At 62.6% G+C, this 21,054-nt stretch overlaps 3 protein-coding genes and 1 pseudogene across 11 annotated transcripts; 3 read left to right on the top strand and 1 right to left on the bottom strand.

Moving 5' to 3' along the window:
- Positions 1 to 108: 108 nt before the first annotated feature.
- Positions 109 to 12,189, top strand: CFAP45 (cilia and flagella associated protein 45). Of its 6 annotated transcripts, none has more exons than XM_065043024.1 (12): positions 109 to 260; positions 341 to 430; positions 3,640 to 3,764; positions 5,712 to 5,853; positions 6,782 to 6,949; positions 7,107 to 7,285; positions 7,419 to 7,548; positions 7,747 to 7,893; positions 7,970 to 8,083; positions 8,304 to 8,497; positions 9,300 to 9,433; positions 9,540 to 12,189. In XM_065043024.1, exons 1-12 carry the CDS (start codon positions 258 to 260, stop codon positions 9,779 to 9,781), a joined length of 1,668 nt encoding a protein of 555 aa, XP_064899096.1. In that variant the 5' UTR covers positions 109 to 257; the 3' UTR covers positions 9,782 to 12,189. The 6 variants fall into 6 exon arrangements, with proteins under 6 accessions (XP_064899096.1, XP_064899097.1, XP_064899094.1 ...); XM_065043025.1 differs by having other exon boundaries at positions 9,209 to 9,433; positions 9,540 to 9,720; XM_065043022.1 differs by having other exon boundaries at positions 110 to 260; positions 3,508 to 3,764.
- LOC135576625 (5S ribosomal RNA) lies at positions 2,923 to 3,041 on the bottom strand (annotated as a pseudogene).
- Positions 12,190 to 12,344: 155 nt separating the features above from the next.
- On the top strand, positions 12,345 to 16,849 carry VSIG8 (V-set and immunoglobulin domain containing 8). Of its 2 annotated transcripts, none has more exons than XM_065043104.1 (7): positions 12,345 to 12,503; positions 12,879 to 13,054; positions 13,311 to 13,512; positions 13,586 to 13,750; positions 14,652 to 14,774; positions 14,891 to 15,044; positions 16,173 to 16,849. In XM_065043104.1, the coding sequence occupies exons 1-7, from the start codon at positions 12,455 to 12,457 to the stop codon at positions 16,339 to 16,341; spliced, it is 1,038 nt and encodes a 345-aa protein (XP_064899176.1). In that variant the 5' UTR covers positions 12,345 to 12,454; the 3' UTR covers positions 16,342 to 16,849. The 2 variants fall into 2 exon arrangements, with proteins under 2 accessions (XP_064899176.1, XP_064899177.1); XM_065043105.1 differs by having other exon boundaries at positions 14,909 to 15,044.
- A 1,287-nt stretch (positions 16,850 to 18,136) lies between these two features.
- CFAP126 (cilia and flagella associated protein 126) lies at positions 18,137 to 20,256 on the top strand. Of its 3 annotated transcripts, none has more exons than XM_065043173.1 (5): positions 18,137 to 18,256; positions 18,335 to 18,397; positions 19,242 to 19,322; positions 19,401 to 19,577; positions 19,979 to 20,256. In XM_065043173.1, exons 1-5 carry the CDS (start codon positions 18,233 to 18,235, stop codon positions 20,186 to 20,188), a joined length of 555 nt encoding a protein of 184 aa, XP_064899245.1. In that variant the 5' UTR covers positions 18,137 to 18,232; the 3' UTR covers positions 20,189 to 20,256. The 3 variants fall into 3 exon arrangements, with proteins under 3 accessions (XP_064899245.1, XP_064899246.1, XP_064899247.1); XM_065043174.1 differs by having other exon boundaries at positions 18,187 to 18,256; positions 19,257 to 19,322; XM_065043175.1 differs by lacking the exon at positions 19,242 to 19,322 and having other exon boundaries at positions 18,189 to 18,256.
- Positions 20,257 to 21,054: the final 798 nt, after the last annotated feature.

Genomic DNA, 21,054 nt, shown 5'->3' on the forward strand with positions numbered 1-21,054 from the left:
GGAAGTGGGTTGGGGGGGTGGTCGGTGGGGGTGCGGGGACCCCCTCCCGTGCCCGAACACGGCGAGGGGCGGGGCTTGAGGGGAGGGGCGGGGCCAGAGCTGGTAGGAGGGGCCACGACGTGAGACGTGCTGGAAGGAGACGAGTGTGAACATGGCCCAGCGCTCCCGTAGCCACGCCCCCTCCGTAGCCCCGCCCCCCGCCGCTAGCGGGGCGCGCGTTGCTATGGCGACGCTTGGCGTCCGGCGAGCGCAACGAGATGGTGAGTGCGGCCTGTCCCGGTTCACCGGGCCCGGGGCCTCCTCCCCCGCAACCACGTCACGGCTCCTGTATCCCCCGCAGCCCGCCAGCATCCCCCCGTCCCCCAGCCGGGCCCCCGGCCGGCAAAGAATCAGCGGCACGGCGGATGAGACGCTGCTCGGGGAGAGCCGGGTAAGGAGCCCGGGACACAGGGGGCACCACCGGCTGCTGGAGCGCCGCACCGGGCAGGGCCATGGGGGGTCGGGCTGGGCGGGACCTCACCAGCCGCATCCCGCCCGGGGCAGCGTGGAGCCTCCTTGGTGCTTCCACTTTTACAATTAGTTAATTAGCGGGACAAAGGAGGCTCAGGTAAGACACCCCGGTAGGGGAGAGGAGCCGGCGTTGCCTGTATGCCCAGCAGCAGTTATTCTGTGTGCGGTGGATAGAGGGCCCTTGGAGCTGGGCCTGGAAGCTTCCAAAACAACTCGTTGCCAACATATTTAGATTTCCATCAGGGAGCTACGACATCAGTTCCCTTGGAGACACGGCAGAGCTGCCGCAGGTCTCTGACCTCCCGGCGGGAGGAGATAAACAGCGAGCGGCGGCTCTTTCCTCCCCATCCTGCGAGGAAAGGGCTCATTTCCCCAGCTCGTTTCCCCAGCTTGTCCCAGGGAAAACCCAGGGCAGAGCTGCAGCGTTTTCCAGGCAAGGTGATGTTTTGGACACCTTTTCCCTGGTGTTTCTTCCCCCACCTCCTTTACCAGCCCTGCCAGGGCAGGCCGGGTTTATGGCTGCACCATCGGCACAGATCAAGGTGCAAGGATGCCAGTGGGTTTGGCCCTGTCTCTGCGGCTGATAAAACCTTGGGGATCTGTATCTAGTGGAGTCCATCGAGAGTCAGTACTGGGACCAGTACTATTCAATATGTTAATCAATTATTTGGATGAGGGAATAGAGTGACTGTCAGCAAGTTTGCTGGTGACACCAAGCTGGGAGGAGTGGTGACACTGGAAGCTGTGCTGCCATCAGAGACCTGGACAGGCTGGAGAGCTGGGGGGAGAAATGTAATGAAATAGAACAAGGGCAAGTGTAGAGTCTTGAATGTGGGCAGAACAAGCTCAGGTTCCAGTGTAAGTTGGGAATGAGCTGTTGGAGCAGTGAAAAGGGAGCTGGGGGTCCTGGGGACAGCAGGGTGACCATGAAAAAAGGGTTTGGTTCAGATACTATCAAGATACCCTTGGGGAACATATATATACATACATGTAATATATACAGCCATAGCACCCTGAGAATGCCTGATCTCATCTGATCTGGGAAGCTAAGCAGGGTCGGGTCCGGTCAGTACTTGGATGGGAGACCAGCTGGGAATAGAGGGTGCTGTGGGCTGAGCTTCCACTTAAAGATGAGAAGGAACTTCTTCATGGTGAGGGTGCCAGAGCCTGGAACACGTTTGCCAAAAGCCTTTGGCTTTGCGGTGGGGGGGAAGGAAGCGTGTGATGAGGATTCCCTCCACTCATGGACGGTTTGCAAGCAACACCCTGCAAGCCACAGAGCCCCATACGGGTTTATGAGCTGTTATCTCTGAGGCCTTCGAGGCAGATAAAAATGTCATAACATTCACGTGGGCGTTACCTGAGTTCTTTCAATTGGTCCAGGTTCAGTCTGAGGAGCTCTCCTGGCTTTGGGGACAATGTGTGAACCGGCTGGTGTGAATAACACTATTATCTTTGTTTGCGCCGGTGTTTCGGTGCCAAACCCTTTAATTCAACAGCTCCCACTGGGGGCCCATGGGAAGCTGCTCCGTCCCCGCCGTGCTGGGCTGAGGTCACCAGGCCTGAGAAATGGAAATACCGCAGACCCGTAGAATGCAAATATTGCCGGCAGGAGGTTCCCAGGGAGCCGCTCAGCGCCCGGCTGGCCCTGGACTCTGTTCCAGCAGTGACTCCGGGTTCAAAAGCTGAACTGGTAAACAGAAGATGAGGGAAACCACACACCTGTGTGTACCTGAGATCAGGTCCCGCTGTTCCTCTGGGCTGAGGACTGGTCCTGGGCTTGGGGTCCCCCTGTCACAGAGTCCCAGAATGTGAGGGGTTGAGGGGCCCTGGAAAGCTCATCCAGTGCAATCCCCCCGGAGCAGGAACACCCAGATGAGGTTACACAGGAAGGTGTCCAGGCGGGTTGGAATGTCTGCACAGAAGGAGACTCCACAACCCCCTGGGCAGCCTGGGCCAGGCTCTGCCACCCTCACCCCAACAAGTTGCTTCTCATCTTCCAGTGGAACCTCCTGTGTTGCAGTTTGCACCCATTGCCCCTTGTCCTGTCCCTGGTTGTCACCAGAAGAGCCTGGCTCCATCCTCCTGACACTGCCCCTTTCCATCTTGATCCCCAGCAATGAGTCCCCCCTCAGGCTCCTCTTGTCCAGCTCCAGAGCCCCAGCTCCCTCAGCCTTTCCTCACACGGGAGATGCTCCACTCCCTCCAGCATCTTGGTGGCTGCGCTGGACTCTCTCCAGCAGTTCCCTGTCCTGCTGGAGCTGAGGGGCCACAACTGGACACCATATTCCAGGTGTGGTCTCCCCAGGGCAGAGCAGAGGGGCAGGAGAACCTCTCTGACCTACTGACCACCCCCTTCTAACCCACCCCAGGTCCCATTGGCTTCCTGGCCACAAGGGCCAGTGCTGGCTCAGCCCACAGCACCCGCTGTTCCCAGCTGGTCTCCCATCCAAGCACTGACCGGGCCCGACCCTGCTTAGCTTCCCAGATCAGACCAGATGGGGCGTTCTCAGGGTGCTATGGCTGTATAGATTACATTATGTATATATATATGTTCCCCCAGGGCCCAGTGCTGGCTCATGCTCACCCTGCCGTCCCTCAGGACCCCCAGGTCGCTTTTCACTGTTTTCTAATATGTCATTCCCCAACTTACACTGGTCACCCGCAGCCGGGGGACCCTGCACTAGGTGGCAGCCTCGGCCCAAGCAAAGGCACTGGCACCAGTCCCAGCTGTTCTGGAAGGACTGGTTTTGCTGGTTGACGACCAGCCCTCGAGCTCCCGCTGCCCCTGGACACCCCCACCAGCCCCCCACAGCTTTGGCTCTGGCTGGGTTGGTTTTGGGGCTCAGCAGGATGGAGATACCATCAGCTCCAGGTGACCGAGACGATGCTCCGGCATCTGTGGGGTCTTGCCCAGAGGAGGCAGCTCTCAGCTCATCATTTGGGTGAGACGCGCAGAGTTTTACAGTAAAACAGTTCTCCCCATGTCCTTGTCAGGCCTTTGGATCTGGGGCTGTGGGGGCAAATCCCCTAGACATCGTGTTTGGCAGAGCTCATGGGAACCGAGGAGTCTCGTGCCCCATGCACGGGGGGCAGGAGACCCATAGGAAACACCGTCCGTCCTTGCAGAGCCCAATGCCATCGCGCTCCGGCAGCCCCATCGTGATCCTTCGGGATGCGCGAACTGCCCCGAAAGCGTCTCACAAACCCGAGACCATCCGGCTCATCACCAAGGACTTCGTCCGGGACGTCGTGTAAGTCCCCAGGGAGCTTTCGGTGCCCCGTGTGGCTGCCACGGCACCATTTCGGTGCACGGCGTTCCCCGTTTGCCAGGGTGTCGCGGGGAGGAGGGACGGGCTTAGCACTGAATCATCAAAACAACCAGGAAAAAGCAACATAAAAGCCAGAAAGCCCCCAACCCGCACCAAACGCTGCCTCCCGTATCCCAACACCAAAAAACCCCATGCGAGATGGGCAGTGGAGCATCATCCACATCCTGCGCATTGTGTTTCTCTACAAGGCTGTTTTATAAGCAAGACTGGACTGTAAGAACCCTGGCGCTAATTACTACGCCTCGTTAAAAGCCCGCAGCACATAGACGAGAATAGGGCCATTATCCCAGCCAGCTCCAATTTAGCCTCGCTTTGACCTCCCTAAATTTTCACTCCGCGCAGGGTTCGCCTTTGCTTCCTGTTTTGAACTCGTGCGTAACGCTCGTACACCCCGTAAAACCTGCGGGTTTGGGTTTGCGGTGAAAACGTGAAGTGGCACAGAGGTGCTGGTTTGGGCTTTGGAGGCTGGTTCAGGCTTTGGAGGTTGGTTTGGGCTTTGGAGGTTAGTTTGGGCTTTGGAGGCTGGTTTAGGCTTTGGAGGCTGGTTTGGACTTTGGAGGTTAGTTTGGGCTTTGGAGGTTGGTTTGGGCTTTGGAGATTGGTTTAGGCTTTGGAGATTGGTTTAGGCTTTGGAGGTTGGTTTAGGCTTTGGAGGTTGGTTTAGGCTTTGGAGGTTGGTTTGGGCTTTGGAGGTTGGTTTAGGCTTTGGAGGTTGGTTTGGGCTTTGGAGGTTGGTTTAGGCTTTTGAGGTTGGTTTTGGAGGCTGGTTTGGGCTTTGGAGGTTGGTTTAGGCTTTTGAGGTTGGTTTGGGCTTTGGAGGCTGGTTTAGGCTTTTGAGGTTGGTTTTGGAGGCTGGTTTGGGCTTTGGAAGTTGGTTTTGGCTTATGAGGTTGGTTTGGCTTTGGAGCCTGGTACCTGGTTCTATACACCCCAGTTCTGCTGACAAAGCCAGGGGCCAATTTCCAGATGTGCTGCAGCTGGAGTTAATGGAAACTCTTTATACTGGTTCGATTCCTGAAAATCAGGCCCTGGACGTCCCAGCCTGGTCACCCAAACACTGGGACGACTGCAGCAGTGTCATTACATTTATTAGTGCCGTTGTTACCATTAGCCATTCTTTAAAGCGTCCTGGAATCCGATGCTGTGATGCAGCTCTCGGATGGTCATTATGCAGGTATCTGTTCATATTCACAAGGGTGGATGAAAGGTGACACACAATAATAATGAGTAAATTCTTAGCCCTGAACATCTTCAAAGTGCTCTATGCATTTGGTTAATATACGCTCCTACACCGCACGCGTCACCATGGTATCTGAGTAATACCAAGAGTAATTAACTCCTTACAACTCCTCTGGAAAACAGCCCCGTGTTATTATCCACATTTTTACAAGTGGGGAAATGGGGGCACCCAGAGCTTCGGTGATTTCCTCTAAACCACAGCGTGAGTCACGGGCAGGGCTGGTGGCTCTGCAGTGTCCCTGTGGCGGCTGGAGGGGACGGGGACATGGACAGGACGCCCCGCGCCGGGGCACATCGGGACCCAGAGCACCCTGAGTGTCATTAAAGCCGCATTCTGCTCCCCACAATCCATCCGCATGGGGCAGAGGTTCCGAGTGTGGGGGCAGTGACGAGCCGCGTGTCCCATGGGAAAAGGGGTGAGGGCAGCGGTCACCATGTTCCCACACGAGAGCTGGGAAAGTCGCGTTGGACTGAAACGCTTTTTACAGGGGCCGACTTGGCCCGTGCTGAGTGTTTTGGGGTTTTCCCGGCTCGAGCATCCTGTCCCTTGTGCGTCCCAGCGCGGTGACGTCCCCAGCGTGGGGAGGGGGACGCTCGGCACCGCTCACCGCGCTCTCCCCAAACCACCAGCGTCCCCGTGGAGAACCCGCCGGCGTCCCTTGTCATGGGCCGGGAGGATTTCCAGCGCATCCAAGCGGCGGCTCGAGTCCTGAGCAAGCAGGAGCGCGAGGCCAGGCTGGCGGCGCTCAAGGCGGAGAAGGAAGCCGCTCTCGTAGGCGAACCCCTCCTGTCCCTTCCCGTGTCCCCTTTGATCCCCAACCCTGTGCCAAGTCGCTGCGTTTGCCCATGCTTGCTGCATGGGGACATGGTGGCGTGGCAGCAGCAGGGACAGCACAGTGGAGGGGACACGCGGGGCGGCTGGAGGAGGCTGGGACAGCCAGAGGGTGGGAAGACAGTGGCCAAAACCTGGTGGGATCTGAGGGTGGGATTTGGGGGAAGGGGTGGTCTGGAGCAGATGGAGGAGCTGGGACAGGGATGGAGGAGTTGGGACAGGGATGCAGGAGCTGGGACAGGGATGGAAGAGTTGGGACAGGGATGCTCGGCAGGAGAAGCAGGAGCTGGGACAGGGATGCAGGAGCTGGGACAGGGATGGAGGAGTTGGGACAGGGATGGAGGAGTTTGGACAGGGATGCAGGAGCTGGGACAGGGATGGAGGAGGTGGGACAGGGATGGAGGAGTTTGGACAGGGATGCAGGAGCTGGGACAGGGATGGAGGAGTTGGGACAGGGATGCAGGAGCTGGGACAGGGATGGAGGAGCTGGGACAGGGATGCTCGGCAGGAGAAGCAGGAGCTGGGACAGGGATGCAGGAGCTGGGACAGGGATGGAAGAGCTGGGACAGGGATGCTCGGCAGGAGATGCAGGAGCTTGGACAGGGATGGAGAAGATGGGGCAGGGATGGTGGAGCTGGGACAGGGATGCTCTGCAGCAGATGCGGGAGCTTGGACAGGGATGGTGGAGCTGGGACAGGGATGCAGGAGCTTGGACATGGATGCCCGTGACCCCCGTGACACTTCTGCCACCCCGCAAATAGACCCGGTGTCCTAATGGGGTGCGGGAAGGGGCCTGCCGGCACCGCGTCCCCCGCTCCGTGCCGCGGATGGTGGAGCGTGTCCCCCCGGGGGCCGCGTGTCCCCGCAGGACGCCCTGCACGAGCGCATGAGAGCGGAGAAGGAAAAGGCGGCGCGGCAGCAGGCGGGGAAGCTGAGCGACCTGGAGGAGGAGGCGAAGGAGCGGATGCAGCACCTGCGGCAGCGGGCGAGCAGGATGCGCATGGAGCAGGAGGATGAGATCAAGGAGTTCAGCGAGGTGGGACGGGGGTCTCCAATGTCCCCTGGCTGCTGAGAGCCCCGTCGGCACCACCCAGACCTAAACCCGCCGCTGCGCGGGCTCTTCCTCTCCGTCCCTCGTCCCCCACTGTGTGTGTCTGTCCATTGGAGACCAGGGACACCCATTGTCCCCACAGATGGTCCTCGGCGCCAAGTGCCACATGATCCGCGACATGCAGATCCTGGAGAAGCGGCTCATCACCAAAGAGCTGGAGGAGGAAGAGAAGCGCTTGGACAAGATGATGGAGGTGGAGAGGACAAAGGCCAACGAGATGCAGGAGGAACTGGAGCGCAGAAGGAAGGAGGAGATGATCAGGTTTGAAAGAAGGGCCCCTGTTACCCGCAGAGGCACCTGTCCTGATGTCTGTGCTGGGATGTCTGTCTGTCCTGATGTTTCTGCTCCTCGGCGCGGTGGAGCCGGAGGGAACCCTTCTGCTTTCTTCTCGCAGAGGGAGGCAGGAGATTGTGAAGCAGATGGAGAAGAACGCGGAGGAGCGGGCTCTGAGGGCCGAGCAGCAGGACCAGGAGGTGCAGGAGATGCTCAAGTACCTGGAGCGGCTGAAGATGGAGGACTTGAAGGTACAGCCAGCGACCTGGGGGGGCTGGAGCCAGGTTTTCAACTTGGTGGGAGGGTCACCCTGTGCTGGGCAAGTCGGGTTTGGTGCGTGGAGAACGCAACCGAGAGAATTAAAGCTCTAGTCTCTTGGGGAAGTTGAGGCACCATTGGGAAGAGCTTGTTCTCCCACCCCTGGACCCTCCGTGCTGTTTCTCTTCCAGGAGATGGAGCGGAAACGGGAGGAGCAGAACAGAATCCAGGCCGAGATCAGACGCGTCAACGACGAGAACCAGAGGCGCAAGGAGGAGCAGCGGGAGCGGGAGAGGATGGAGGACGAGCGGGTGCTCGAGTACCAGCGGCAGAAAATGGTACCGGCACCGCGCGTGCGGCACGGGCCGCGCCGGCGGAGCCGCGGGAGCTGCCACCGGGGTCTGTGCCGGGCAGGAGCGCGAGGCCGAGCTGGAGGCTGAGCAGGAGAGGATCCGCCAGGAGAAGGAGAAGGAGACGGCGCGCTTGAGGGCCATGCAGGAGAGGGCCCAGGACCACAAGGCAGAGCAGGTGGGTGGTTTGCACACACACCATGTACTCCATGTTCACCCACCGCCTTCCTTATCACCACCCTGGCCGCGGGGATGTGGCGGCTCTGCCGGCTTTACCGCAGGTCTGCACCGGCACGTGGAGCTGGGTGAAGTCCTGGAGCAGCACCAGGACTTGACCATGGCCAAGCGCCCCCGTGTGCCCCGTCCCGAGGGACAGTCACCCCGTCCCCCTCCGGCAGGACGCGCTGAGGGCCAAGCGCAGCCAGGAGGCTGCGGAGCGCGAGTGGCGGCGCAAGGAGAAGGAGGCGGCGCAGCGCCGGGCAGAGACGAACCGGCTGCTGAAGCAGAGCCGGATGGAGCAGATCGCTCAGCGGGAGCACAGCATGGCCGTGCAGGTGCAGCAGGACCGCGACGAGTTCGAGAGGATCCTGCGGTGAGAGGGGAGATCGCTGACCGGGGTGGTGGTGGTGGGGTTGTCATGGGGGCTCCGGCGCTGGCCGGGTTACAGGGTGTCGTGGTTTAACATGAGCTGGTAATGTGACCACGCAGCCACTCACTCACTCCAATAGGGGAGAGAATCCAAAGGGAAGGGAGAAACTGGGATTGAGATAAACACAGTCCAATAAAATAACAAAATACTAATGCACTACTAGTAAATAAATATATATAATAGAAATAAAAGATACTCGAGGCAATTCCTCATGGACACGCTGAGCAGCCAGTCCCAGGAAACGGCACCTGGTCCCACAGCCCATCCCAGAGAGAGAAAAGAGGGAAAGAGGCAGAAAAGCCCAGAGGCCTCTGCAAAATGGCAAAAGGCCCAACTAAACGTCCCGACCAAAACTCCCCCGGCTGCGCCAAAAAGAGCAAAGACAAGAGAGAGCTGGACACTGGAAGGCCCCACTCTTAAATAATTAGCATGATGCTAATTGGCTGGAATACTCTGATTGATAAATGTGGGTGTCAGTCCAGCTCTGTCCGTCCATCCCCTTCCTCGCTGCCTCACCCCTGTGGGCAGAGCTCAGAGTGTCCTTGGCTCTCAGAGCAGAGCAATTAAACACATTAACTGTGCTGGGCTGGTATCTCTTGTTCTCAAACTAAGTCCAAATAACGAGCGATGGGAAAGGAAGGTTTGTAACTGCAGGGTCCAGCGGGAGCAGATGGAGAAGGAGCAGGCGGAGGAGGCGCGGAGGGCCGGGCTGCGTCTCGCCAACGCCGCCGCCGTCCGTATCCAGATGCGGGAGCGGCAGCAGCAGCTGGCGCGGGAGCGGGCGGCCGCCTTCGAGGAGGGCAGGCGGCTGCAGGAGGAGGCTCGGCAGCGCAGCCAGCGCATCGCCCAGCTCAAGCAGCAGAAGATACAGGAGCTCAGGTGATGCGCTCCCCTGGTTCCTTGTGTGTCCCCAGAGCCGCCTTTGCACCCTTGTCCCCACTGTGGTCCCAAAGCTCGGGTGTGTGACGGTGTGTCTCTCCTACAGAGCCTGCGGCATCCCCGAGAAGTACTGTGCCCAGCTGGAGCGGAGGGCGCTGGCGCAAGCGGGCGCAACCCCCAACCAGGCTCAGCCCCAGGAGGACCAGAGCTCCAGTTCCATCACGACTTAAGACGTTCGATTTCCTTAGGCTGAGCTTTCTGCGAACAGAGATGTTTTACGGATCAGACAGCGGCTTTCGCCCTTCTCTCCCTTGGGGTGTGTGGGCCAGGAGTTTGGGGCTGGAGTAGCCCAAATCATTGTCCAACCTGCCCCACTCGCAGGACTCACATGGCCACTCGTAGGTGGCCCGTGTCCCCAGAGGGAACAGGAGTGTCCCCAGAGCCTTGGCACAGCTTGGTGTCAGCACCAAAGCGTCTCAGAGCGGGGTGGGTGTCCCCAGTCCACACAGGGGGGCTCAGGAAGGGTCCCCAGGAGCCACACAGGCTCTTCTCCTCACACACAGCCCTGGCTGGGCCACCTTGTCACCGAGGTGTCACCTGCGGGCCCTGCAGCGGTGGCCTCGTTCGGGGACTAAACAAGGAGACCAAGCATGATGCAAAGATGTAAAATCCATTTGGATGGGGACCGGCAGATTCAGAAGGGCCGGGAGCCCGTAGGAGTGGCTCTGATTAATTGTCAGAGCAGCTGAAAAATAAGGAGAGCTGGCAAAGGCAAGACTGCCCAGGGCAGGGGAACGGCACGGAGGACTCGCTGGAACCCCGAGCCTGCTCCAGGCCGGGTAAATAGGGAGAAGGAAACGCTGTGGCCCTTTGTTGTCCCTTCCTTGTCGCTTCTCCAGCTTCTGCGTGTCCCCACATGGTGACACAGCCCGGCAGGGAGGTCCCTTTTGGGGCATGGGCTCTGCAGACCTGACATGAGTGAGTCACCATGGCCACCGAGCCCGCTGCGACCCCTCGGTGGCTGGTGCTCTGTGCCAGGCTCCGCCGCCACACCTCGGTCCCCTGTCCCCAGTGCCGTGTCACTCTGGGTCACCACCTTGCTCAGGCAGTCACAGCCTTATTCTAGGCCAGGCTCAGCCCCGGAGGGTTTCAAAGCCACCGCGCCGGCCACAGCGAGGGGACAGTGACCACCGGCGGGCGGCCAGCCGGGGTGGAGCGGCTTCCCCACCCTTCCTGCGTGAGGAGTCACCGGCTGGGAGCCGGCAGCGCCGCGGCCGGGAGCCCCGAGCCACCGTGAGCCACCGTGAGCCACCGTGAGCCACGGCCCCGTCACGGGGAACGGCCCCAGCAGGCGGCTCCTCGCGCCACGGCGGTGCCGGGACACGCACAGGGGGCCCCAAAATCACAGACAGGGCCAAGCACGTGCCGGGCTGGGCCCCAGTTCCCAGCACGGGGCTGGTGAGGGTTAACTGGCAGCACGAGCCGGGAAATGGAGCAGCTCTTGGCCCCAGGGAGGGTTTGGGACCGGCTGGGCGGTGCTGCTGAGCCGGCTGGGACAGTCTGGGCTGGAAAGCAGCAGCGCGGCGGAGCTGTGCCGCAGGCAGTGCCCGGCGAGCCGGACATGGCGCCTGAGCCGCAGTGCCGGCACAGACCAGGGCGGGGGCTCGGCCAGCCCACAGGCCTGCATCTGCCGCACAGCATCCCTGTCCCAGCTCCACCATCCCTGTCCCAGCTCCTGCATCTGCCGCACAGCATCCCTGTCCCAGCTCCACCATCCCTGTCCCAGCTCCTCCATCCCTGTCCAAGCTCCTGCATCCCTGTCCCAGTTCCTGCATCCCTGTCCCAGCTCCTGCATCTGCTGTAGAGCATCCCTGTCCCAGCACCACCAACCATCCCTGTTCCAGCTCCACCATCCCTGTTCCAGTTCCACTATCTCTGTCCCAGCTCCACCACCCCTGTCCCAGCTCCTGCATCCGTGTCCAAGCTCCTGCATCCCTGTCCCAGCTCCACCATCCCTGTCCAAGCTCCTGCATCCCTGTCCCAGCTCCACCATCCCTGCCCCATCTTCTCCATCCCTGTCCAGGCTCCTGCATCTCCTGCCGAGCATCCCTGTCCCAGCTCCTCCATCCCTGTCCCAGCTTCTGCATCCCTGTCCCAACTCCTCCATCCCTGTCCCAGCTCCTCCATCTGCTCCAGACCACCCCTTCCCCCAAATCCCACCCTCAGATCCCACCAGGTTTTGGCCACTGTCTTCCCACCCTCTGGCTGTCCCAGCCTCCTCCAGCCACCCCGCGTGTCCCCTCCGCTGTGCTGTCCCTGCTGCTGCCATGCCACCGTGTCCCCATGCAGCAAGCCATGGCCTGGAGCACCGGCCAGGCCCCTGCACCGCATTTCAGCAGTGCCACCAGGGCTTGGTGGGTGCCATCATCCCCGAATGGCTGCAGCATCCCCGTGCCCACTCGTGGAGGGGGCAGGACCGGAGGAGAGATCTGCAGGAGCTTAAGCCCACACTCAAACCACACCTTTAAGCTCTTCCAATCGCCCTGAGTCCAAAATCTTTCCAGGACCCGCATGGGCTAAGCTGGCGCTTCCATGCAGACACGGTGCTTGGCTACTGCTCCCACGGGAGCCTTTGCCCACCAGCCACGCTCATCCCACCAGTGTCCACAGCAAGGACCAGCCACCACTGGGTCCACAGGCCCCCCAGTCCCTCCCCACAGCTCTGGGTGCCCCAAGATGTGCTGCTCCCCCTGCCCACCCCACCCGCGGTGGCCCCCGGCCCAGGGCTGCCTGGATGGGAGCCCATTGCATGGTGATGCTTAATTAGCAGGTAGGGAGTGGAGCAGGGCGGCATCGCTCACGCACAGCTTGGAGCCACTCAGTCATCCCAAAGGCATCCGTCCCACAGGGAGGAGCGCCCCGGCCCAGCATGTAAAAGCGGCCCCGCACGCCCGGCTGCCCTGTCGCCTTCGGAGCCTCCTCCGCTCCCGCTCCTCCTCACCGCCGCACGGCCGCAGCGTCATGGCAGGGCACGGCGCCAGCCTGCTCCTGCTCCTGGGTCTCATGCCAGGTAGGCGCCGACGGATCCCCGCGCTCCGACCTGTTCCCGCAGCGATGCCGCCGAGGACCGAGGGTCCCCGCCCCGCCGCGGGGCTCCCTGGGGTGCGGGATGCACCCCATGGTCAGCACAGCCCCTGACGCCCACCCGTGTTGACCGGAGCTGAGCGGGTGGCATTGAGCCCACCGTGGCCTTTTGTCCCCGATGCAACATCACAGGACCTGGCGGGTGCTACATCCCACCAGGACACCTGTTCCCCGGCAGACGGATCCGTGTCCCGCTCCCCGTTGTTGGTGCTGCCGGGCGCGGGGTTGGGGCGCACGCGGTGCAGGTTCGCGCTGTCCCCGTGCTCCCCGGCCGGTGCGATGGGTGCTGTTCTCTCCCCAGCTCTCCTCCTGGCCGTCAGGATCAACGGCAAGGGCCGGGAGGTGCTGCATCTGGCAAAGGGCGACTCGGTGAAGCTGGGCTGCCCCTATGTCCTCGAGCCTGAAGACAACGGTCCCCAGGGCTTGGGCATCGAGTGGATCCAGATCACGCCCGAGCGGCCCGGCCCTGAGAATGTGGTGAGTGTCACCGGCGCCGGCAGCCGCCGTCCCACCGGGCCAGCAGGGCTGGGATGGACCGGCTGGAGCCCGGGAGAGCAGGCAGGACAGGAACGGTCTGGCAGGGCAGGGGAGGAGCAGGCAGAGCAGGCAGCGCCTGGCAGGGCAGGCGAGGAGCAGGCAGGGTCTGGGCAGCACATCTCCCTCCCCAGCCAGCACGCCGGGGTCCCCGACCCGCACCAGCCCTACCCAGTCTCCCCTCTTTCCCCCCTACCAGTTCCTGTCCTACCATGACCACCACGTGGACTACGGCAGCGGGTCGGGGCTGCAGGACCGCGTGGCCTTCGTGCAGAAGGACCCCAGCCAGTACGACGCCTCCATCCGCCTGGCCGACCTGCAGGTCTCCGACACCGGCACCTACCAGTGCCGCGTGAAGAAAAACACCGTGGCCGTGCACGAGGTCATCGTCACCGTGCAAGGTGAGCCCGCTCCCCAGTGTCCCCCCTCTCCCAGGTGTCACCTCCGGTGCTCACGGTGTCCCTCTGCCCACAGATAAGCCAGCACCCCCCCAGTGTTGGATCGAGGGGGAGCTGATTTGGGGGAGCAGCATCCTGCTGCGGTGCTTCAGCCGCGAGACCTCGACCGCCGTCAGCTACCAGTGGGCCAAGCTGGCCGATGGCTACGGCGGGGGACACCTGCCCTCCGGCACCATCCAAGGTGGGTTCTGGGGGGGTTGCTGGGTGCAGGGGATGCTCTGGGGTGGGGGGTCCTGTCTGTGAGTGAGCACACGTGTCGGTGTGTGCCCGTGGATGTGTCTGGGTGTGCCTGTGTTCATGGGTGGCTGTGGCTGCGTGTCCGTCTGCATCCCAGTGCCACCGTGTTCCTCTGTGTCCCTGTGCCCCCATGTCCATCCCTGTCCCTGTTCTCCCGTCTCCATCCCTGTCCCCCCGTGTTCCTCTGTGTCCCTTTTCCCCCGTGTTCCTCTGTGTCCCTGTGCCCCCACGTCCATCCCTATCCCTGTTCTCCCGTGTCCATCCCTGTGCCCCCATGTCCATCCCTGTCCCACCGTGTTCCTCTGTGTCCCTGTTCCCCGTGTTCCTCTGTGTCCCTGTTCTCTCATGTCCATCCCTGTCCCACCGTGTTCCTCTGTGTCCCTGTTCCCCGTGTTCCTCTGTGTCCCTGTTCTCTCATGTCCATCCCTGTCCCACCGTGTTCCTCTGTGTCCCTGTTCCCCGTGTTCCTCTGTGTACCTGTTCTCTCATGTCCATCCCTGTGCCCCCGTGTCCATCCCTGTCCCCTCATGTCTGTCCCCGTCCCTGTGCTCCCATGTTCTTCTGTGTCCCTGTGCCCCCATGTCCCCATTCCCCCGTATCCATTCCGGTCCCTGTGTCCCCATTCCCCCGTGTGCATCCCTGTCCCTGTTCCCCTTGTCCCTGTGCCCCCATGTCCCCGTGCTCCCATGTCCCTGTTTCCCCATGTCCATTCCTGTCCCTGTGTCCCTTTTCCCCCATGTGCATCCCTGTCCCTGTTCCCCATGTCCCTGTGCCCCGTGTCCCTGTGCCCCCACATCCCCGTCCCCCCATGCCTAAGGCTGACGTCTCCATCTCCCCCCCCGCAGGACGAGCTCCTGGCGACCTGTTGATCCGTAGCCTGTCGGAGGTGCACACCGGCGTCTACCAGTGCCGCGTCACCAACCGCGTGGGCTACTCCGTGTGCCAGCTCAACGTCAGCCCCGTGCCGAGTAAGTGCCACCGCAGGGGGGACACGGCGCGGGCGGGGGGCAGCGGGCTCCGCGCCCAGGGTGCCCGCGGCGGCGCGGTGAGCAGTGGGCAGCCGGCGGGAAGCCGGCGGTGACAGGGTGCGCTCCCGCCACAGGGGGACGGCAGACGGGCATCATCGTGGGCTCCATCCTGGGCTCACTGCTGCTCCTCAGCCTGCTGGGGCTGCTCATCTGGGCGCTGATCTGCCGCTACCGCCGGAAGGAATGCCAGCGCGCCTGCAGCGACTGCCGGTGAGCGACGGGGGCGCGGAGCGGGCACGGGGGCACTGGCAGTTGTCCCAGCATCGCTGGGGACCGATGGGGACTGTGGGTGTCACTGGGAACTGATGGGCATCGCTGGGGACCAATGGGGACTGAATGGGACCAATAGGTACTGTGGGTGTCACTGGGAACTGATGGGCATCGCTGGGGCCAATGGGGACTGATGGGGACCAATGGACACTGTGGGTGTCACTGGGAAGTGATGGGCATTGCTGGGGACTGATAGGGACTGATGGGCACTGTAGGTGTCACTGGGAACTGATGGGCACCGCTGGGGACTGATGGGGACTGATAGGGACCGATGGGGACTGATGGGGACTGATAGACACCGTGGGTGTCACTGGGAACTGATGGGCACCGCTGGGGACCGATGGGGACTGATAGGGACCAATAGGTACTGTGGGTGTCACTGGGAACTGATGGGCATCGCTGGGGACTGATGGACACTGTGGGTGTCACTGGGAACTGATGGGCATCACTGGGGACTAATGGGGACTGATAGGGACCGATGAGGACTGATGGGGACCAGTGGACACTGTGGGTGTCACTGGGAACTGATGGGCACCACTGGGGACCTATGGGCACCTGTGGGTGTCACTGAGCACTGACGGGCATCACTGGGGACCGATGGACACTGTGGGTGCCACTGGGCACTGATGGGTATCACTGGGGACCTATAGGGACTGATAGGGACGAATGGGCACCTGTGAGTGTCACTGGGCACTGATGGGCATCACTAGGGACCGATGGGGACCAACGGGTGCTGCTGAGTGCCACCAAGCACTGATGGCCACCGCAGGTCACCTCTGGGCACCACCAGACAGTGATGGGCACCAATAGGCACCAAGGGGATCTACCAGAACCCCAGTGAGCACCGGCAGGTGCCATCAGGCACCAGTTGGTGCTACTGGGCATTGATGGGCACCAATGGGCACTGGTGGTGCCACCAGGCACCGGTTGACAGTGACAAAAGCCAGTGGGGTGCCAATTAGTGCCACTGAGCATCTGTGGGCACCAAGGGGTGCCAGGAGGCACCGGTGGGTGCCGGTGAGCACCGCCGAGCGCTGACGGTGCCGCGGCGGCTCCCTCTGCCCGCAGGAGCAGCACGGGCGGCACCATGACCCGCACCTGCAACGTCTGCACCCACGGCTACGCGCCCCACGGCATCAGCTACATGCAGTGCCAGCACGGCGATAGCGACGAGCGGGCGGCCGCGCTCATCTGCAACGAGGGCATCCGGCACCAGGTCGCCTGCCCGGCGCTGTAACCCCCATCATCGGCCCCACACGCCCGCCCAAAATTCGGCTCCACGAGGAGGGGGGAGCGACACGAGCCCGGAGCCGGCGGCGCCGCCGGGATCAGCGCGGAGCCCCCGGGGCTCGCCGCGCAAATTGACGGCAAGAACCAGCTCCCTCCTCCCCCCGGCGCAGCTCCGGCAAACCACGTTTTGGTTCATCCCTCTGGTTGGTTGGTTTTCTTGGTTGTTGGTATTTTTTTGGCCCCTTTTTTTGTATGTCCCCCCCACCGGCTCTCAGGGCGGCTCCCGGAGGCTTCCCTGCCTATTTATTTCTCTCCGGCCCATCCGTTCGGCACCGAGCGGGGATGTGGCCACCCCGAATCGCACCCCCCCCCACCATGCACCTCCGGCCCGGCGCCCCCGCATTGGCTTCAGCAATTTGGTGTTTGTTATTCGAGACGAGACGCCGCCGGCACCAGGATTTGCAGTTTGGAAAGAGAAAAACCAAAAAGAAAAGAAATAAACCAAAGTGACTCCAGCGCTGCCCCGTCGTGTCTCGCCCCGGGGAGGAGGCGGCACCGGCGCCGCGCTCGGGAGGGTCCGTCCTGGGGTGTCCCCGGGGTGTCACGGAGCAGCCGGACAGCCGGCACGTGCGTGTCCCCGCGTCCCCGCTGCTGACACAACGCCGGCACCCGCGGGTGTCCCGGGACGTGCCGGGACGTGCCGGGGCTGCAGTGGCTGCTCCCTGTCCCCTGCCAGGGCTCACCGCAAAGGTGCCCAGAGCTGGGGTGCCCCAATGCTAAACTTGGTCCTAATTCTAAGCCAGTGTGGCTTGTAATTCAAACCCTAACCCCCCCCGTCTAATTTGCACCCTAAAACTGAGCCTAACAGCCAGCCTAACCCAACAATGACCCCTCACCTGACCCATATACTAACCCCAACATTAGCCCTGGCCCTAGCACTAACCCTAAGCCTCACATCAGTCCTAACCTCCATGTTAACCCTGACCCAGGTGCCAACTTCAATCCTAATACTAATCCGAACTCTCCTGATGAACCTGAGCCTGCCCTAAGCCCAGCCCCACACCAGCCTAGATGTCCGTTCTAACTCAGATGGAGCCTGAACACTAATCCTGACAGCAGGCTTAACCCTGACCCCCACTTGGTGGGCACTGGGACCCACCACACTAGAGCTGCAACAACAAGGGCCCCACCCTCTGAAACCCCACCCTCCACAGCCCCGCCCTGCACAGCCACGCCCCCGTGGTCCCGCCCTCCACAGCCCCGCCCTCTGAGGCCCCGCCCGTGAAGCTCTGCCCTCCACAGCCACGCCCCCGAGGCCCCGCCCTTCACATCCACGCCCTGCACAGCCACGCCCCCGCTGCCCCGCCCTCCACAGCCACGCCCTCCAAGGCCCTGCCCCTGCAGCCCCCACCCTCCACAGCCACGCCCCCGCGGTCCTGCCCTTCACAGCCACGCCCTTCAGAGCCACACCCTTCGCAGCCACACCCTTCACAGCCACGCCCTCTGAGGCCCTGCCCCTGCAGCCCCCACCCTCCACAGCCACGCCCCCGCGGTCCTGCCCTTCACAGCCACGCCCTTCACAGCCACGCCCTTCACAGCCACACCCTTCACAGCCACGCCCTCTGAGGCCCTGCCCCTGCATCCCGCCCTCCACAGCCACGCCCTTCACAGCCACGCCCTTCACAGCCACGCCTTTCACAGCCACGCCCTCCGAGGCCCTGACCCTGCGTCCCGCCCTCCACAGCCACGTCCTTCACAGCCACGCCCTCTGAGGCCCCGCTCTCCACAGCCCCGCCCTCCGAGGCCCCGCCCTCCGAGGCCCCGCCCCGCCGGCAGCGCCCGTTAGAGCCGCCAGGGGGTGCGCGCGGCGCGGTTGCCAGGAGACGGCGCGCGCGGCCATGGCGCGGTTCGGCGCGGGGCAGGTGGGACCGGGACGGGAGCGGGGCCGGAGCTCCTGCCGGGACCCGTGCGGGCTCTGACCGGCCCCGCTCTCCCCGCAGTACGAGGACGCCTTCACCCCCCACCGCCTGCAAAACTGGAGCGTGCCCCGGCCCAGCCGGCAGGTACCCCCGGACCGGACACCCCCCGGGCTCTGCTCAGCCCCGGCACGGACACCCGGGACCCCTCAAAACCCCTCTCAGCCCTGGCCTGGGTGTCCCTGGAACCCCCGCAGCCCCAGCCCAGACACCCCGGGACCCCCTGGGACCCCCCTTAGCCCTGGCCTGCACCCTGGGACCTCCTGCAGCCCTGGCCTGGACCCTGGAACCTCCCCTTCACCCTGGCCTAGACCCCTGGGACCCTCATTTAGCTCTGGCCTGGAGCCTGGGACCCCCCTTAATCCCAGACTAGACCCCTTGGGACCCCCCTTAACTGTGGCCTAGACCCCTGGGACCCTCATTTAGCTCTGGCCTGGACCCTGGATCCCCCCATTAACCCTGGCCTAGACCCCTGGGACCCCCATTTAACCCTGATCTGGACCCTGGGACTCCACCCCTTAACCCTGGCCTAGACCCCTGGGACCCTCATTTAGCTCTGGCCTGGACCCTGGGACCCCCCTTAACCCTGGCCTAGATCCCCTGGGACCCCCCTTAACCCCAGCCTGGACACCTGGGACCCCCCTTAACCCTGGGCTAGACCCCTGAGACCCCCATTAACCATAGCCTGGACCCCTGGGACCTCCTTTAACCCCGGCCTAGACCCCCTGGGACCCCCCTTAACCCCAGCCTAGACCCCCTCAGACCCCCATTAACCATAGCCTGGACCCCTGGGACCTCCTTTAGCCCTGGCCTAGACCTCTGGGACCCCCCTTTAGTCCCAGCGTAGACCCCTGGGATCCCCCTTAACTTTAGCCTAGAGCCCTGGGACTCCCTGAACCCCAGCCCAGACACCCCTGGGACCCCCCCACAGCATCCCACGCTGCAGGACGGCCCCACGCAGATCATCGCCAACGACCGGGGACACCTGCTCCCCACCGTGCCCCGCTCCCAGGTGAGCCGCACCCACAGACCCGGGCTGGTGGGGTCCCTGCTCCCCAAGACCCCCACCAGCCCCTCCTCCTCCTCCCAGGTCTCCCCATGGGGCACGTTTGTGGGGACGTGGGAGATGCCGCCCCGGATCCCCCCGGCCAGGCTGAGCCTGACGTCCCGCTCGGCCGCCGCCGCCGCCCGGCTCACGGCCTGGACCCGCCAGCCCACGGCGCTGCGCCGCGCGTGCAACGGCGTCCGCACCGAGATCACCGGCAAGGTACGGCGACCTGGGGACAGCGCCCTGGTAGATTTTGGGGGGTTTTGTACCCACCTTGGTCCATGGGTGGAGATGGGGCTGCGCGGGGGAGCTGCTGCTCCTTGTGCCGTTCCCCGCGTCCCGTGGGTTATTTCAAGCTTGTTCCTCCCACGTTTGCACCCGCTGGTCGAGCCAACCCGGGGCGCTCAAGCACCCAGAGTTTGGGCCACTATGTCCCCTTGTGCTCAGTGTCACCCCAGATCTGGGTTCATCTGCTGGGTGCCCCAGGAGGAGCTCACAAGCCACCGTTCTCCCCCCAAAAGCATCTGAGAACAGGGGCTGCCCTGATGGGCCCCCCAGCACCCCCTTTTCACTCACCCTATTGCTGCACCGTGAGTTTAACACTCGTCTCCCCCGCGCAGCCTGAGGAGCTTCGGACGGATGGACAAACCGCCCGGGAGCCTTCGCAAAGAAGCAATAGGGCGCCCGGCGAGGGGACAGAGCTCCGACATGGGGACACGGGGTCACCCCAAATCTCAGCCTCAAGTGAGCCCAGTCCTGGGGGAGCCACCGCGCTGGGGGTCACGGCTCCCGGCCAGGGTGAGGAAGGGGAGGGCGGCGGAGGAGCCTGAGGCCAGCGCCCCGCAGCCCGCACTTGTGTTTTGTGGCAATTGGGATAAATAAACGTTTAACCAAATAATATCCCCATGTTTGGTTTGAGCAGAGCCTGGGCAGGTTTGGGGGGGCTCATGGGCTGTCACAGTTAATCGTGTGCTGGAAATGTGGGTGCAGCGGCGGGGCGGGAGCTGCTCCCCCCTGAGTGGGGGTTCATTCCTTCCCGAGCGCTCCCCAAAAGGAAATCAGGGCTGCGTGACTCGTGCGCAGCTGCACGCGGTGCAGAATAGCTCATCAGCGAGAGTGGCTTCCAAATAAAAGCCATTTCAGCAGCTGCAGGAAGTAATTGGTTTAAAGCTAAAATATACTTATTTTCACCCAGGAAAAGCTCTGTCCTGCTGGGCCACGCGGCTCCACCGCCAAGGGTTTGGTGCTTCCTCCCTCCACCGCGCTGACAGCTGATCTTCCTCCGCTGTGATTTGATTATGTCCCCTCAGGGCAGCGATGCCGTTGCTAATTAAAGGAGTGGCTGATTAGTCAGGGATGGGGCTCAGATCGCCGCCGCAAGGAAAAGCGATGGCGTGGAAACAAGCACGAGGGATCCCGGAGCACATTACCGGCTCCTCTCCTGCCACTTCGGGTCTCCATCACAACGCGGGGAGCAGATGTTCCCCGTAAAGCCGAAATCCTGCCAGTAGGAACAGGCAGGAGGATGTTAAGCCAGAGCCCAGACTTGCACTGGGCAGGGAGAGCAGGACTGAGCTTTGCAAAGCTTTGCTGCTGGTGGTGAATGGTAAAAACTGGCCGATTGCAGCAAAAAAGCTCCCAGAACTTGTACCAGTGCAACCACCCGTCGTGCAGGGAGGAAACTCCTTTGCCAAGC

The sequence above is a fragment of the Columba livia genome, chromosome 28 (genome assembly GCF_036013475.1).
Source record: "Columba livia isolate bColLiv1 breed racing homer chromosome 28, bColLiv1.pat.W.v2, whole genome shotgun sequence".
Taxonomy (NCBI): Eukaryota; Metazoa; Chordata; class Aves; order Columbiformes; family Columbidae; genus Columba; species Columba livia.